An 18,501-nucleotide genomic window follows, 5' to 3' on the forward strand; every position below is an offset into this window, starting at 1 on the left:
GGATGGTACTCTAGCAGAAGAACCACCGGAGGTTTTGAACAGGTGGCAAGAATATAATTAATGTCTGTATAAGGGGGATGAAATGCAAAGCGAAATTAAGGTTGAAGAGGAACAATATGTGCCGGAAGATGGAAAGGGATTTACCATCTTGGAAGCAGAAGTAGAAAAGGTGCTGAAGGAGATGAAGAATAGGAAGGCATGTGGAATGGATGATTTGTGAGCAGACTGTTGAAGAGTCTGGGAAACAAGGCAAGAAAAGAAATAGTCTACCTCTGTAACGAGATATATGACAAAGGGGAATGGCCCGAGGACTTCGCTGCAACAGTTATGATACCAATAGAGAAAAAGAGAAACACTAAAAAATGTGAAGAGCACTGGACCATCAGTCTAATTTCTGATGCAGCTAAAGTCTTGCTGAGAGTGTTGAATAGAAGGTTATATGGCAAGCTGGATAGAGGGATTGCAGAGGAGCAGTTCGGTTTTAGAAGAGGAAAAGGAACAAGAGATGCTATTGGCCTGCTAAGAACTGTAGGGGAAAGATATATGGAAAAGGGTAGAGAAATCTTTGCTGTTTTTATAGATTTAGAAAAGGCTTTTGGCAGAGTTCAGTGGAACAAGCTGATGGATATTTTGAAGAGGAAAGGAGTAGATTGGAAAGAGAGACGACTGATACAGAATCTCTATTTACCCCAGAAAGGAAGGATAAGGGTTGGAAATGAAATGTCAGAAGGAAGCAGCATTGGACGACGTGTTAGACATGGTTGTTGCCTTTCCCCGCTGTTGTTTAACGTATACCTTGAAGAAATTATTGCGAAAAGCTTAGAAGGGAAAAGAGGAATATGTATTGGTGGAAAGGGAATAGAATGTATAAGATTTGCTGATGATATGGTATTAGTGGCAGAATGTGAGCGGACAGTGAATAACATGCTCAACGATTTGAATGAAGCTTGTGTGGAATATGGGATGCAAATAAACACAGCAAAAACAAAAAGTATGGTCATCAGTACAAGATGCAGACTGTCCAATATTAAAATAGGACAATCTACCATTAGCCAAGTAAGTGAATTTAAATATCTCGGAAGCACAATAACTGAAGACTTGAGATGTCACCAGGAGGTGAAAACTCGAATTGTCATAGCGAAGGAGGCATTCAACCGAAAGAGGAGACTCTTATGTGACAAATTAGATAAAGGACTAAGGAAAAGGCTTGGCAAATGTTTTGTCTGGAGTGTGGCACTATATGGGGCAGAAACATGGACGCTGAGACGAGAGGATGAAAAAAGGTTAGAAGCATTTGAGATGTGGATGTGGAGGAGAATGGAGAGAATAAGCTAGATGGAAAGAGTGAGTAATGAAAAGGTATTGGAAAGGTTTGATGAGAGAAGATGTATGCTGAGGGTTGTAAGAAAAAGGAAAAAGAAATGGTTGGGACATTCATTGAGAAGGGTGTGCTTGCTAGTAGATGCTTTGGAAGGATTGGTTTGTGGGAGAAGACTGAGAGGAAGAAGGAGATACAAGATGATAGACGACATAAAGGGAAGAGGAAATTATGCAGACCTGAGGAGGATGGCAGAAGACTGGACAGCCTGGAGAACCACAATGTGAAAACCTGCCTTTAGGCAGAACACTGATGATGATGATGGGGATAGGTTACAAACCTGTCTCATTCCCTTCCCAATCACTGCTTCCCTTTCATGCCCCTCGACTCTTATAACTGCCATCTGGTTTCTGTACAAATTGTAAATAGCCTTCCGCTCCATGTATTTGATACCTGCCACCTTCAGAATTTGAAAGAGAGTATTCCAGTCAACATTGTCAAAAGCTATTTCCAAGTCTACAAATGCTAGAAACATCAGTTTGTTTTGCTTAACCTAGCTTCTAAGATAAGTCATAGGGTCAGTATTGCCTCGCATGTTCCAACATTATTACAGAATGTAAACTGATCTTCCCCGAGGTTGGCTTCTACAAGTTCTTCCATTCTTCTGTAAAGAATTCATGTTAGTATTTTGCAACCTTGACATATTAAACTGACAGTTTGGTAATTTTCACACCTGTTGACACCTGCTTTCTTTGGGACTGGAATTATTATATTCTTCTTGAAGTCTGAAGGTATTTTGCCTGTCTGATACATCTTGCTCACCAGATGGAAGAGTTTTGTCATGGCTGTCTCTCCCACGCCCATCAGTATTTCTAATGTAATGTTGTCTACTCCCGGGGCCTTGTTTTGACCCAGGTCTTTCAGTGCTCTGTCAAACTCTTCACGCAGTATCATATCTTTCATTTCATCTTCACCTACATCCTCGTCCATTTCCATAATATTGTCCTCAAGTACATCGCCCTTGTATAGACCCTCTATATACTCCTTCCACCTTTCTGCTTTCCCTTCTTTGCTTAGAACTGGGTTTCCAACTGAGCTCTTGATATTCATACAAGTGGTTCTCTTTTCTCCAAAGGTCTCTTTAATTTTCCTGTAGGCAGTATCTATCTTACCCCTAGTGATATATGCTTCTACATCCATAAATTTATCCTCTAGCCATCCCTGCTCAGCCATTTTGCACTTCCTGTCAATCTCATTTTTAAGATATTTGTATTTGTTTTCACCTGCTTCATTTACTGCTTTTTTATATTTTCTCCCTTCATCAATTAAATGCAATATCTCTTCGGTTACCCACGGATTTCTGCTAGCCCTTGTCTTTTTACCTACGTGATCCTCTGCTGTCTTCATTATTTCATCTCTCAAAGCTAACCATTCTTCTTCTACTACATTTCTTTCCCCTGTTCTTGTTGACCATTCCCTAATGCTCTCTCTGAAACTCTCTACAACCTCTTGTTCTTTCAGTTGATCCAGGTCCCATCTCCTTAAATTCCTTCCTTTTTGCAGTTTCTTCAGTTTTAATCTACAGTTCATAACCAATAAATTGTGGTCAGTATCCACATATGACCCTGGAAATGCCTTACAATGTAAAACCTGGTTGCTAAATCTCTGTCTTACCATTATGTAATCTATCTAAAACCTTCCAGTGTCTCCGACCTTCTTTCATAATTCTTAAACCAAGTGTTAATTATGATTAAACTGTACTCCCTACAACATTCTACCAGGTGGCTTCTTCTTTCATTCCTTACCCCCAGTCCATATTCACCTACTACTTTTCCTTCTCTTCCTTTTCCTACTATTGAATTCCAGACCCCCTATGATACTAAGTTTTTGTCTCACTTAACTATCTTAATAATTTCATTTATTGCATCATACATTTCTTCCACCTCTTCATCATCTGTGGAGCAGTTGGCATATAAACTTGTACTACTGTGGTAGGCATGGGCTTCATGACTGTCTTGGCTACAAACATTCACTATGCTGCACATTCCTATTTTTTTTATTCATTATTAAACCTAAATTCTGTTATTTGATTTTGTGTTTATAACCCTGTTTTCACCTGACCAGAAGTGTTGTTCCTCCTGCCACCGTACTTCACTAATTCCCACTATATCTAATTTAACCTATCCATTTCCCTTTATAAATTTTCTAACCTATCTGCTCAATTAAGGGATCTGACATTCCCCACTCCGATCCATAGAACGCCAGTTTTCTTTCTCCTGATAACGATGTAATGATGTCCTCCTGAGTAGTTCCTGCCCGGAGATCCAAATCGGGGACTACTTTACCTCCGGAATATTTTACCCAAGAGGACGCCATCATCATTTAACCATACGGTAAAGCTGCATGCCCTCAGAAAAAATTACAGCTGTAATTTCCCCTTGCTTTCAGCTGTTCACAGTACCAGTACAGCAATGCTTTTTTGGTTTATGTTACAAGGCCAGATCAGTCAATCATCCAAACTGTTGCCCCTGCAACTCCTGTACCCCTCTGTCGTGGTTGCACCTACGGTACGGTTAAAATCCAACTTTAAAATTAATCATGTCAATCAATATGATCTAATGGCGACTCATTGACTTACTTTAATTATTATAAGTTCTCTTGCCAGGAAATGAAATATAACAGTCGTTTGATGCTTCTTCTGCTCACTATTGACACAGAATTTAATATTATCTAAATCTCAGTTAACTAATTAGTAATGTGCATTTGAATAAATTGATTTATCATTTTCATTGATTTAAATAATCGGCCATGTTTACAGAATAGTTTTGAAGAAGTAGTACTAATGATCACTTCTTTAACAAAGCAGATAAAGTCCTTTCTAATTACACACAAAGTTAGGTAAATTGTAAGCATTGACAGGATAATTTTCATTCAGTGACAGATACTAAATATCTTTATGCTTTATATTGTTTAAATTAGCAAAATTTATTTATCTGCACACAATTAAAAAAATAATGCATACACTATTTTGTTCCAGCATTTTTATGGTCATGATTGATGAATTATGTGCTCAGTTTGTGGGTGCTCTTACAAATGGCTCCCTGTAATACATATCACATTCTTTTATGCACATTATCCTCTTGATGTACCATTATATGCATTTAATACTCCACTTCCTGTATTTGAGGTAGACAATTTACTCAAGGCAGGTAATTGATGTTTAGAGCAGAGAACCTCCAGACTACATCCATTCAAATATTCTTTTTGCCTCACTTAGTAGATTAGCCACAGTTTTACAAGAGAACATGCCACCTACAACCAGTCACTGCACTCATAAGGTTATTATCCCGGATTAACTTTATACACAAAATAAGATCCCTGGGGCACTGCTCAGCCTTTTATTGAATTATTACACTCCAATGAATTATTAGTTTTATTATGAAATTTACTGTGGGCAGACTGTTACACAAAAGTAATGACTCTGCAGAGTAACTGCACTCAATACTTCTTTCTCCATGATAGCTTACTTCAGACCATGTCTTTGTTTCTCTGTATTTTCTGGAACATGCGTTAACTTTTGGTGCCCTCCAATTTGTCAGTACTTCCCCATGTCAGGAATGATAAACTATCAAAACTCTGGCAACTCCTTCTAATGCCTCTGTCTGTAGCAGCAGATGACAGGCTTCGTAAACTGGAAACCAGCTCCCCAATACCCTCGTTGATCACTTCCACTGGAGGGAGAACTTAGATGCCCACATTTTCTGGACCTGAGACATTCCAGACCATCATGCTAGCAGTCTCTTGTTCTGCCCCAATGAGGCACATCCTCAGCCGTGCTCTCAGCAGCTCGCCCGTGCAACACCATATGGCTCATTTCGTCATCTGCTGCATTTTGCTGGGATATGTGTGAACTGCAGAGCTCTTATCCTGTGCTCATCATCATTGTTTTGTTGCAGTGCTACTTCATTTTTCCGCACTGCCTTCTCGAGCTGCGTCTCTTTGAGGTGCTCCTGTTTATTACAGGTGTACAAAGCCTGATACCGACACCTGTTTCATCTTCCCAGTATCAACAGTTGGAATACTGTGTACGGTGTAGTGCAAATAGTGCAGTGACATGCAGTGCACACCAGGACTACCAGGCAGATTTATTACTGCTCTATCCCTGGCCATTTTGGCACCCCTTTGTTAGCAAGCGTGCCATTGAAGTGTGCTTTCCTGTGCTGCCAGGCGATGTCGAACAAAGGCTGTACACCATTCGTGGTCCACCCAATCCAGTGCCTTCACCATGAGTGAGGGTCCTCCTTGATTAAGAGCCGGCCGCGGTGGTCTCGCGGTTAAGGCGCTCAGTCCGGAACCGCGCGACTGCTACAGTCGCAGGTTCGAATCCTGCCTCGGGCATGGATGTGTGTAATGTCCTTAGGTTAGTTAGGTTTAAGTAGTTCTAAGTTCTAGGGGACTGATGACCACAGATGTTAAGTCCCATAGTGCTCAGAGCCATTTTTTTTTGATTAAGAGGTATTAGCTTAGTGAATGTTACTGTAATGTTTAGTTTTTGGGTTAATAAGTTAGAATGAGCTGGCTCGGCCCTTCCAGCAGGCCCCATCATTTATTGTCATTTTTCTTAACTAGCACACTGTTTAGGTGTGTATGCCCCCTAGGAGTGTAGAAGAGAACATAAACCATTCCTTTCACACTACTCAGAGTGCTTCTACAGCAAATTTTAAATTGCCAATTTCTTTGACTTATCTATGAGCAATTTCTGTTGCTACAGTTACAATAGTTGCATGTAACTTGAATTTATGTGAAATAATTTTAAGCAAAAATTTTGTGTAAAAAATACACTAGAAAACTTGAATATGTTTTGTTATTGTGTTAACGGTTAATTGATATAGATTTCTTACATTATGAAGTCTTCTGACTTTGACTACCCCAATTGAGTGCTCAAGAAGAATTGAGCAGATAGTGTGAGGCTGTTCTGCTTCTTTATCAGCTTTTGAGAAACATTTGATAAAGACGAAGACAAATTAGCGTGAAACAAATTTTTTTCTATCGCTCCTTGCTGACCACTTTACTCCTGGGATTAAAAATAAATCTGTTCATCTAAACTGACTGAAGTCTTCTTTGTGGGTGGTTTATTTCACATGGGCTTAGAAGTTGGAAGACATCAATATTTTGTCATGAGGTTACAGATGTTGAACATTTGGCCAAAATGTTATGGCAAGGTGTTGATGCAATCTGGCTGCAAGACTAAAATGTAGTGGAATACTCATTGCACGAGGAACACTTCAACAGTAACATATAAGCAGTTTAACTGCACAAGTGTTCACTTTATTTGATCAAAAATTGCGCTTTTCGCATGTTGTAGTAACTGAATAATACACACAACCAATCCAGGTAACACAAATATAGCTTTATTCATAAGCTTCTGAACAGTAACAGAAATAAGCCTCTCATGACTTCACATGTGACAAGACAAAAGAATCATACAAAAGGTGCACTGTAAATGATACACAGAACAACTGATGTGAGCAATACAAACTATAATAACATAGTGAGAGTGAGTCAGCATTGCTTCATGCGTATACAGGAGCAAGTCACCGGTAGATGGCATGGCGGAGGGCGTGCTGTGTGCAGATTTCCTACAGGTGGCCTCTAGTGGCTGGCCCATGCTGATGAAGTTGGCCGGTGATTTAAGTCCACACATGCGGCGACACTGCACTCGGTGCTCTTGTATTCACACACACTAGTAGCAGGACACAGCACATCTGACCCTCGTGTGACGAGGGCACGCAGGGGATGGGGGAGATGGCAGAGGCCCGACAAGAGACACATCCCTCAGATCCAGAGTGGTGGCAGCTAGTACCGAGGTGGGGATGGGGTGATGTGCCGGGCAGGCACTGGAGCATAGGGCTGGAATGTGTGAAGACATGGGCACTCCCAAGGGTAGTGGGCCCATGTGGTGCCCGACATCAGCACGTGGGCAGAGGGTGCCATTGCATGTGAAACTTCCCAATAGCTCTAGAGGAGAAGGCATAGAACCTTGCACTGTAATGCAGCAGGAATGACCAGTCGGGAAGTGATGTCTTCTGTGGACAGCAGCAAAACACCACCAAAAACAAAGAGGCAAAATTGTAAGGAAAAATAGTTGCATAGAGGGTCTGAAGCCCGACCCAGCAGTTTATCTGGCCAGCCCTGTTGAACAAACCAATCTACCTGGTGGAGAACCGGCTCCATGGCAATGGCAGCTGCTATGACTGAGCTCATAACTGGGAAACCCTCAACCGTGGCATGCATTTCAGTGTTATGATGGAAGCAAAGCAGTTCTTCACAATCAAAGTCAGGATCAGGACCCACAGAAGGTGGGAGTTGACGCCCACATTGGTGTGTTTAGATGAAGGTCGAAAAAGTATTTCATAATTGTGGTGAGACAAAAACAGGGCCCAGCATTGTAGGCAGTGTGCTGCATTGTCAGGCAAAGAAGTGTGAGGGTTAAACAAAGAAACCAAGGGTTTTTGGAGAGCATAGAATATGAAAAGAGCCTCTTCTTCCACCTGAGAGAAATAGTTCCAGGCCGGAGTAACAGGTTTATAGATGAAAGCAACTGGTGATTGAGAGCTGTCAGCTTATTGGTGCTTTAGGACTGCACCAAGACCATACTGTGATGCGTCACTCACCAAAACTACGTGCTGCTCTGGAGAGAATGTAGCTAAACAAGAAGCAAAGAGTAGTTTGGTTTTCAATGTTTGAAAAGCACGTTTGCAGTGTGGGCTGCGGCAAAAAGGTACATTCTTGCAAAGCGAGGCATGCAACAGGTTGGTCAGTGTGGCCTCCCCTGGCAGGAATTTATGGTATATTTAGGGTATCTTCCCTAGGAAGGCCTGAAGTTCCTTAGGGTATGAGGGGCAAAGCATAGACGTAACAGTGAAGATGTGGTCTGGCAGAGTGTGAACCACATTCAATGAGTCATTGAACCCCAAATAAACAATGAAAGGTTGAAAAAAACTGAGATTTCATGAGACTACACTGTAAGCCTGTGGACTGTAAGGCAGAAAACAGGGTACACAAATTTTTCAAGTGCTCTGCTGTGAAGGAGCTCTTGCCATCATCATCCAGATAATTAATGTAACCTGGGACAGGCATATTCAGTTGGTCTAAAAATCATTGGAAAACAGCAGGGGTTGCTAGCCACAGCAAATGGATGGTCCACGTGTTGATAGAGATCAAAAGGAGTATTCAAAACCAGAACTCGCAGAGACTATTCATCCACAGGAACCTGCACATATGCTTCAGGCAAATCAATTTTGGAAAATTACTGGTCACCCAGTATTTTCGCCAACAGTTCCTCCTAGCATGGGAGAGAATATGTATCCATAATCAACTGCACATTTACAGTAGTTCTGAAGTCACCAAAGAGGTGATGTTTTCCTGATGGCTTTTGAACTACAACAGGCGGAGATGATCATTCACTAGCCAGAACAGGTTGCACCACACCTAGAGATTTAAGTATGTCCCATTTTGCTTTCATTTTATCTTTCAGGGCGACAGGAATTTGATCTTCCAGGGCGATAGAAATAGGACATGAGAGACAAAAATGAAGCTGACCTGTGGATGTCAAAGAAATCTGAGCAGAAGAATTTGTAGCTCACCTTATACTTTCCAAAAACAAATCCTAATATTCCTGACACAGTGTTTCCAGTTAAGAATATGGTACCTGATCAGACACAAGGCGAACTGCATGGGTGATAGAAAATCCAAATACCTTAAATGCGCCCATCCCGAACAAAACACCGGCATCAGCGTCCAACAAAAATTTAATGGAATGAACCACTTATTTGTAAAAGGCAGATGCTGTAAATTATCCCAACAGCACAATGTTCTGTTTATAAATTGTTGATGGTATACAGCAACCAGCCTCAAATTGGTTTTAGGTTACATTATTTAAAAAGTGCCCACCTGACACATTTCATGAACTCACAGGAAACCAATATATTTTGTTTTGATGAAAGTGTGAAAAACCTATCTGATAATGAATTGTGAAAAATTCAAAACCAATAATGGTACTTTTTAAATAAATTTCCCCAAAGCCAATTTGCAATTGGTTGCTGTACACCATTTACAGTTTACTTCATGCAACAGTCTTGGCCTTCAACCATGTCTTTATTTGACAAAATTGCACAATGTTCTGTTTGTTATAACTGTCCAGCCTCCGCGTGACCGATGTGAACGGCAGTGAGCCTAAACTCTCATAGGTCTGAGAATTCAATAATATCGCTGCAGAACCTGTGCCGACCTGTAGCCGGAGCACTTGGTGAAAAACACAGAACTCGATGAGCAACTTGGAAGCAGTCCCAAGCATTGGGCCCACACAGTTTATGTCCATGCCCATATGCTGAGCAACCTTTCAGCAGAAAACACACACCAAGCAGTACAAGTAGCCCAGTACTTAGGGCATGCCAAACATTCATGCTGAACAAAACAGAAAAGATGAGATGGGAACAGAGATTGCTGATGTTGACACTGTGGTGGCCACTGTAGTGATTCGAGAATTTCTGTGTAAATTCTAGAACCACTCAGCCTTCTACCGTCTCGAACATACGATATTCTGGATATGAGTGTGGGATGGTATAATCCCACCTACTGCGCATCACATGTTTGTGTGTCCAGGTTTAAAATCAGTTGAGGGAAGAAAGTAGACACGGTGGATGAACACCACCGACAAGTACCTGTTGGGCAGTCCATAGGTGTTTTAGTGAGTGTGTAAGGGAGAACCATGGAGTTTATATGCAGTTCTGTGCATATTGGGTTATTAACTATTGTTATTAAAACAAAGACAGTTGAAAAATAACTCTTGACATAACCTTGCTATAGGTAAGACTTATTTTCTGATTTATGTTAAGAAAAGTTATGGCATCAAAGCCAACTTTCTTTTAACTGTAATTCAATTTGTTTCTGACATTCTACTGTACGAGAGACTTACCCGAAGTTTTATGTTGAAAGTGAGAGTTCTATTGTGTATGAAAGTCAAATACATCATTAATTGACAAAAAGCAAAGTTTTTATGTCTACTTATTTCAAAAGTAGAAAGAGTCTAAAAATTCCTGTACCCACCATTGTTCAATGGAGTATAAGTCGAGAGGGTTTCTAGCAGCTGGCTATCCAGTAAAGAAGAGTGGCTGCAAATTCCAAGTAAGTCACCTCGTAGAGAAGTGGAAGGTGGTTTGGGGGAATAAACCGAAATAACCCAGATTCGCATTCACACTTTAAGTCAGAAGCGTTAGATCACAGCTGCTTGAGCCAGACTCGGTCTGCTTGGCTCTGGGCCTGCACATTTACTGCCGCCACTACTGCTTCCTTGTGGAAGCTATCTGTCATCCTAGTGGGCACATCTTGTGGCGCTACTGCCACATAACACCAGGCTTTAATGTGGTCACCCACTGTGTGAGAAACTTCAAAAGAATGCACTATTTGCGAAACTTCTGCCAACAGGGGTTTTTACAGAGTAAAACCTTCTGGTGCACTCCCTTGTCTGGAGCTAAACAGATAATTGTGTCACTGTACGACTGGTTTTGTTTCTCGTGACATCAGTAGAATTCCATTTGCACTGTGTGTTTGTTTGTGATGATAGTTGGACAACAAACTGCATGCGTGATCAAAAGCAAGAACTGCTGGTTCTTGTAAAGGTGCAAGCTGACACTGTAATTGATGCACCTTAGATGGAATCCACAAGAGCAGTCTGTCATACCAAAAGCCAGAAAATGCTGTGTGGGTCTTTTTTCATAAGCTTCCCAATTCTCAACTGAATCATCATATGGAGGTATAGTGGGTGGATAGATCAGTGGAGCAGTACTGTGTCTGTTAATGAAAGCCAAAGTAAGCTGTTCAGTTGGAGCAGGTAGCATAGCACGTGTAATGACCAAACCTGTTGAAACAGCACTTAAAGACTGCACATGCAGAATCTGTTCCAAACTCACCCCAATCATGTAGTAGCAAGTAATACACAAAACCGATCCAAGTAACACAAATAAGACTTTATTCATAAACTTCTGAACAATAATGGAAATAAGCCTCTCATGACTCCACAGATAACACAACAAAAGAATCATACAGAAGGTGTAACATAAGCCATACACTGATCAACTGATGTGAGTGGTACAAACTAAAAGAACATAGTGAAAGGGAGTCAGCGCTGTGTGCAGGCGTGAGTCACCAGTAGACTGGCTGGCAGAGACTGTGCTGTGTGCGCACTTCCCAAAGCACATGCACTAGTAGCAGGATACAGCATGTGATAAAGAAAAAATAGCTGATTGAATGTTGGTTGTTCAACTGTTCCAGCATAATCACGATATTAATATGTACTGTAGACTTTATGTTATTTTTATCACCAAAAGATGATATTAAGATTAATAATTGAGGTATGAAGACATTTTTAGATCATACCCAGGCACAAACGTGAGAAGATATCAATCAATTGATGATTTGTTGCTGCAGTAATTTTTAGGAAACTTAAGAAACTGATAATCAAAGCGTCACAAATCCTCAATGGGTTTTGTAACTTCTCTGTGCTATCTGAGATGGCACTAAGGCACTGGACTTGATTTGAGAGAAGAAGGGTTCGCTTTTGGGGCCACTTGTATGCAAAATGATGCCACAGAATTTTTTTTCTTAATAAATAGTATATTTTTGTTGGCTCTTGTCTCCTCTTCTCTCTATCTGTCTATCTATCTATATGTGTGTGTCTTTTGTAATCCATTTTGACAATTACTTATTCTCTCTCTCTCTCTCTCTCTCTCTCTCTCTCTCTCTCTCTCTCTCATTAGCATTTTATGTTATTTTAATATTCTGAAGTTATGTGCTTTACTTTTCTATGATAATCCCTTACTATTCAGTCTTTTCTCATTTTCCATATTCAGCCATGTCTACATTTTCCCACTGTTAGCGTTTAACATCATATTTTGTTTGTCTAATAAAAGTAAAATATTTCGGAATTGAATTAATTTTGAGAGATACATCTCTTCAATGATCAAATGACATTTGATTAAACAGTAACTTGATTTTGTGAACAATTTTCAATAAGTTTTATTAATTAAAATATTGTATTTTTTATGTGTGCATTACAATTTTGTCCATACTTAAAAAATTCTTATGTGAATAAAATGCATGACCATTTTTAAAAATGTATACTTGTATCCATAACAGCCAGAACTTGGTATTTGAAATTTATGTTGCAAAAATATTTATTCTAGATATTGTATCGGAAGGTGCATTGCCACTGCTTATTGGAGTTTATAGGCATTTCTTGAATGACAGAGAAGTTGTGATAGCCCTTGCAAAATTGCTGTCAAATATATCATTTTACAAGGAGCACTTGAATGATATTTTTCAGACTGGTAAGTATTTGTTATATTTGTCTGAACTTCAGTTCGTAACAGTTATTTCAATCATTTTTAATCTATCAGATTATCGTCTGATGGGTAAATGAATGTTACAGTGCATGTTTGAACATATTCGTGTACAAGTATATTAATCAAAATAATGTTTTTTTTTGTAGATTTTGACTATGAATTTGCTGTTAATGTAGGATATGATACTCATATACTAACCTGCCATCACAATAGCACTTTTTCACACAGACTTCTCTGGATCATACTTTTAATTTACATAAACTACGTATCGTACTGTTTTTATGCCAAAGGCTTCTTTGTAAATGTGTAGATATGAGTAGAAAAACATACAGCGAGAAGCATGCTAAACAAAATCTTGTCTATATAAAACAAAAGACTGTAAAACTGTGAGTACACATTGTTGTATCTGGGAAGTGCAGAACAACAAAGACTGAAGACATGGGTGTAAAAACAAGTTTAATTTCTCAATTGAATCTCACACAAAGTCTGAATACAAACACTGTCAGATGAAATTGTATGCTGAGTCCTTGTCACAGTCATACAACACTGCCACTTCCAGTCTGTATATGTCCATAGTTATAAGTGGTGAGTCCGAACACTTCGAGAGAGTGCAGCGTGACTTCTCACTGCTGTCTGTGGTGGGGTGTGCACACAGGAGTACACAGGTTGCAGTGAGCCTGCTGTGGTGTGGCATGGTGTGATTGGCCCTTCGTCAGTAGATTGCTATTTTCCGTATGTATGCCGGTTGGCGTAGCTGGGTTTACTGCAGAAGTGGCTTAGGGGTGGTTGGGCCTGCACTGTTAAGCAGCGGTGGTGCCGCCACCTATCGGCCGTGAGCTGAACACCATCTAATTCCTGGCTGCGAAATGCTGTGTGCCACGGGTTGGTCATTGATGATACTGCACACATCATCATATCACAATTCTGAGTACAGCCTGTCCGATGCATTTGTGCATAACTGTTCTTTATACCAGACTACATAAGGAATCAAAAAAATGTGTCTGGTAGACACTGTGCAGTTTTTAAAATGTTTTGTGTGTGTAAGATTTTGTTAATTCATTTTGACAGACTTCTCATTGTGTGGTTTATTGTCTTATCTCAAATGTGTGATCCAGACAAAGCCATGTGATGTACGTGTTACACGATGCACTCATAGTTACTGAATTACTGAGAGGGACTATTTCATCTGAATCTCAATTAATAACCAAACTTTGCATACTGGTAGTCATTGAGTTACAATCTTTTAATTACTAATATTGTTGGCATTTCAAGCAGAAGACTCCGTTCCATTAAAAATAAAAATAAAAAGGGACTGTCCCAGTTTTGTTGTATAGAAACAGATATAGAGTGTATGTGTGTAATGTCATTATACTGTTCAGAAAGAGTAATCAGAGGCATCATAGTAACCCCTTCAGATAGTTAAGAACTGCTTTGTGTGTGCAAAAATCAATTAGCATGCTAAGAGATGTAAAGAGAAAAATAGTTGAAGCGTGTAAGAAAATATTCAAAGAATTATTGGTGTGATTCAGAACACTTCTATCATTTGAGAATAATAGCTTATCATCAACATGCAAAATTATGATGACAGTTTGGTACCATCTCTCTGAAAATAGACACATGGATCTGTGTTTGATCTGGCCAGTTTCAGTTTTATAAACAGCTCCTCAGTTTATAATATATGGTATGTTACATGAATTATTGGCCCCGTTCAACCACCAAGTACCTAAAATGGGTTTGTGAAGTCTAGAGGTAGTTGTTTCATACATTTACAGGGAATGATGCATGAGGTTTTCAAAGAAGTGTATGCACGTGCATCTGACCGTGGATCGTATCCTTCCACACTAATTGTTTTGTATTCTTATCAATGGCTGACCAGTAGCTTGACTGTGGGAAAAACACCGTCATGCAAGCAAATTTCCAGTGACCTTTTTGTAGGAATTCCAAGTCTGGCAGTATGGGAAATAACAGCTTTATCATAATAATTTTTGGATTTCAACATGAGAACTGTGTTCTTCATGGGCAGCAAGTGGAATCAAGGAAAGAGCATGTAGAAACCATCAGGGATAAGTGACAGAACCATACCCACCAGTGTAGTTCACATCCCATTTATTGTGAAAACTTCTCTGCGGACATCGACTTGACCACACAACACACCAGAGTTTGCCAGTGGGTTTCGTGCTGCCAAAATTTTGGGCCCCCATGGCAGAGCTATCCAGGTCCACCTCTGTGTCTACTACTACATTTACACTGCACAATCCACATTACGGTGTGTGGCAGAAGGTAATTCTGGTACCAGTATTTCTTTCCCACCTTCTGACACTCCATTCAGGAAAGCTTTTTGTCGGAAGAATGGTTGTTGGTACACCCAGTTATTAGTGGTAATGACTTGGATGATGTGCCAATCTTCTTCTATGTGAAAGTAAAAAATCTCCTGGGCATCAAATATTGTTTTCTGGCCCACAGGTAGTCTAGAAAGGGCATCAGAACTGATGTGAATATCATTAAGTTGCAGACAGGCACAGTTAAAAGACACCCACCTATAGCTTTCAGCCACAGCCTTCATCAGTAAAAAAGACACACACACACACACACACACACACACACACACACACACACACACACACACACACACACACACGACTGCCAACTCCAGTATCTCAGGCCGGAATGCATTCCGAATCTTATCACAAATGAAATTGTTAGCAGAAGGAAATCCCATACACACTGTAGCACTCTGAAAATAGTAGTGAAAACCAATAAAGAATAGGAAGCTGTTGAGCCATGATGAGAGTCTCAATACTCACACCCAATCTTACCTCAGGCGACTAAGCCATGTGACTGTCTCCCATGATTGTGTTCCGGTTCATTGAACCGCTAGCACAATGTCAGTTTTCATCTTTTGTGGGGTGTTCATTTCATTGGCATGACCTGCACTATGTTAGTGTCCAGTCTTTCAATGCTCTATCTGTATCACTGCCCTAGTGGGATATGAGAACACAGGTGTTTTCTTTTTTTATCTTTGTACTATTCCGGAATAGTAATCTAGTAATGGCTTTTGTTGCTAGCTCCACATTGAGAAGCCATTTTATGTAGTGATGTTTTTGTTATGATTACTGTTGGGAAGCTGATTATATGACATTTGATTTATTATGTTAAGAAACAATATATATAAATTATGTATATTAACTACAAAAATTATGCTTGAATGTGGCATTTGCATTCATAAAAAAAAAAAAAATAAATAAAATAAAAAAAGAATATGTGCACCGCCTGCAGGAATGTAATTAAAATATATTACAGGTAATCCCCTATTTCATGCCATTGCCTATCTCCCACGACCTGGATGAAGGGTTGGACTTCACAAAACATCTTCTGAAACGGTTAACATCTTTCCATCACACACTAAGATTAAAAAGAAGACAATAATCTACCCATTTTATTCATTAAAATCGCAGTGTTGCTTTCCTGAGTGTTAATTATTATTTCAAGACAAACAAAACTTTGGCAGACGACCATTTACCGTAGTGCTTTAGTGCATGTCATTCAGGATGCTGCTTGGTGATGAGATGACATTGTACGACTGCCCTGTCTCTCCAAACAATAACTGATTAATGAGTGTGCCTGCCGAAGACATAATTGTCTGACAAAAAAATTTCCTTGCCTATGTCTGTGTCTGTCTTCAGATGGTCTGTTGCCTCCTCATACAGATGCGTCATAGAGCTCCCTATTTAATCGTGCAAAATTTTGCACGCCAAACTTTTTTTGTGATTAAGTAAGAGTCATCTTCTTCTTTCTTGTCTCTACAGCTCATGATGAGCCTTGGCCTCTTCTACAACTTCCTTCCATTTCTCTTGCTCCTTTGCCAATACTCTACAGTTTCCATAGCCCATCTTCCTAAGATCTTCGATTACTCCATCTTCCCATCTGGCTCTTGGTTGACCACATCTGTTCTGCCCTCCTGGCTTTCCTGTAATATTCTTTTTGGTACTTCTGTATCATTCATGCAAGCCACATGTCCCGCCCACCTCAGTCTGGATGATTTCACTATCCTTCTGATGGGTTGGTCTTTGTATGTGATATACAACTCATAGTTGTATCTCCTCCTCCATCTTCCTCTTTCACAGATTGGGCCGATAATTTGTCTAAGTACCTTTCTTTCAAATGCATCCAGTGTTTCAATGTCTTTAGTTGTTAATGTCCAGGCTTCAGAGTCATATGTAAGCACTGGTTGTATAAGTGATTTATAGATAGTTAATTTAGTGGTTGCGTGCCTCAGCTGTACAGATAGCCGTACCGTAGGTACAACCACAACGGAGGGGTATCTGTTGAGAGACCAGACAAACGTGTGGTTCCTGAAGAGGGGCAGCAGCCTTTTCAGTAGTTGCAAGGGCAACAGTCTGGATGATTGACTGATCTGGCCTTGAACAATAACCAAAACAGCCTTGCTGTGCTGGTACTGCGAACGGCTGAAAGCAAGGGGAAACTACGGCCATAATTTTTCCCGAGGGCATGCAGCTTTACTGTATGATTAAATGATGATGGCGTCCTCTTGGGTAAAATATTCCGGAGGTAAAATAGTCCCCCATTCGGATCTCCGGGTGGGGACTACTCAAGAGGATATCGTTATCAGGAGAAAGAAAACTGGCGTTCTACGGATCGGAGCGTGGAATGTCAGATCCCTTAATTGGGCAGGTAGGTTAGAAAATTTAAAAAGGGAAATGGATAGGTTAAAGTTAGATATAGTGGGAATTAGTGAAGTTCAGTGGCAGGACGAACAAGACTTCTGGTCAGGTGACTACAGGGTTATAAATACAAAGTCAAATTGGGGTAATGCAGGAGTAGGTTTAATAATGAATAGGAAAATAGGAATGTGGGTAAGCTACTGCAAACAGCATAGTGAACGCATTATTGTGGCCAAAATAGATACGAAGCCCACGCCTGCTACAGTAGTAGAAGTTTATATGCCAACTAGCTCTGCAGATGACGAAGAAATTGAAGAAATGTATGATGATATAAAAGAAATTATTCAGATAGTCATGGGTGACTGGAATTCGAGTGTAGGAAAAGGGAGAGAAGGAAACATAGTCGGTGAATATGGATTGGGGCTAAGAAATGAAAGAGGAAGCCGCTTGGAAGAATTTTGCACAGAGCACAGCTTAATCATAGCTTGGTTTAAGAATCATGATAGAAGGTTGTATACATGGAAGAACCCTGGAGATACTAAAAGGTATCAGATAGATTATATAATGGTAAGACAGAGATTTAGGAACCATGTTTTAAATTGTAATACATTTCCAGGGGCAGATGCGGACTCTGACCACAATCTATTGGTTATGACCTGTAGATTAAAACTGAAGAAACTGCAAAAAGGTGGGAATTTAAGGAGATGGGACCTGGAAAAACTGAAAGAACCAGAGGTTGTACAGCGTTTGAGGGAGAGCATAAGGGAACAATTGACAGGAATGGGGGAAAGAAATACAGTAGAAGAAGAATGGGTAGCTTTGAGGGATGAAGTAGTGAAGGGAGCAGAGGATCAAGTAGGTAAAAAGATGAGGGTTAGTAGAAATCCTTGGGTAACAGAAGAAATATTGAATTTAATTGATGAAAGGAGAAAATATAAAAATGCAGTAAATGAAGCAGGCAAAAAGGAATACAAACGTCTCAAAAATGAGATCGACAGGAAGTGCAAAATGGCTAAGCAGGGATGGCTAGAGGACAAATGTAAGGATGTAGAGGCTTATCTCACTAGGGGTAAGATAGATACTGCCTACAGGAAAATTA

General features: G+C 40.1%; 1 protein-coding gene across 7 annotated transcripts in view; it reads left to right on the forward strand.

The window, feature by feature from the left end:
- Nucleotides 1–18,501, forward strand: part of LOC124607094 (protein SERAC1) — a 276,482-nt gene that overhangs the window by 164,425 nt on the left and 93,556 nt on the right. For all 7 annotated transcript variants that reach the window (XM_047139315.1, XM_047139324.1, XM_047139331.1 and 4 more), the window contains one exon: nt 12,562–12,705. In XM_047139315.1, the coding sequence (XP_046995271.1) occupies nt 12,562–12,705 (144 nt within the window). The remainder of the gene's footprint in view (nt 1–12,561; nt 12,706–18,501) is intronic.

This window comes from Schistocerca americana, chromosome 1 (assembly GCF_021461395.2).
Source record: "Schistocerca americana isolate TAMUIC-IGC-003095 chromosome 1, iqSchAmer2.1, whole genome shotgun sequence".
Taxonomy (NCBI): domain Eukaryota; kingdom Metazoa; phylum Arthropoda; class Insecta; order Orthoptera; family Acrididae; genus Schistocerca; species Schistocerca americana.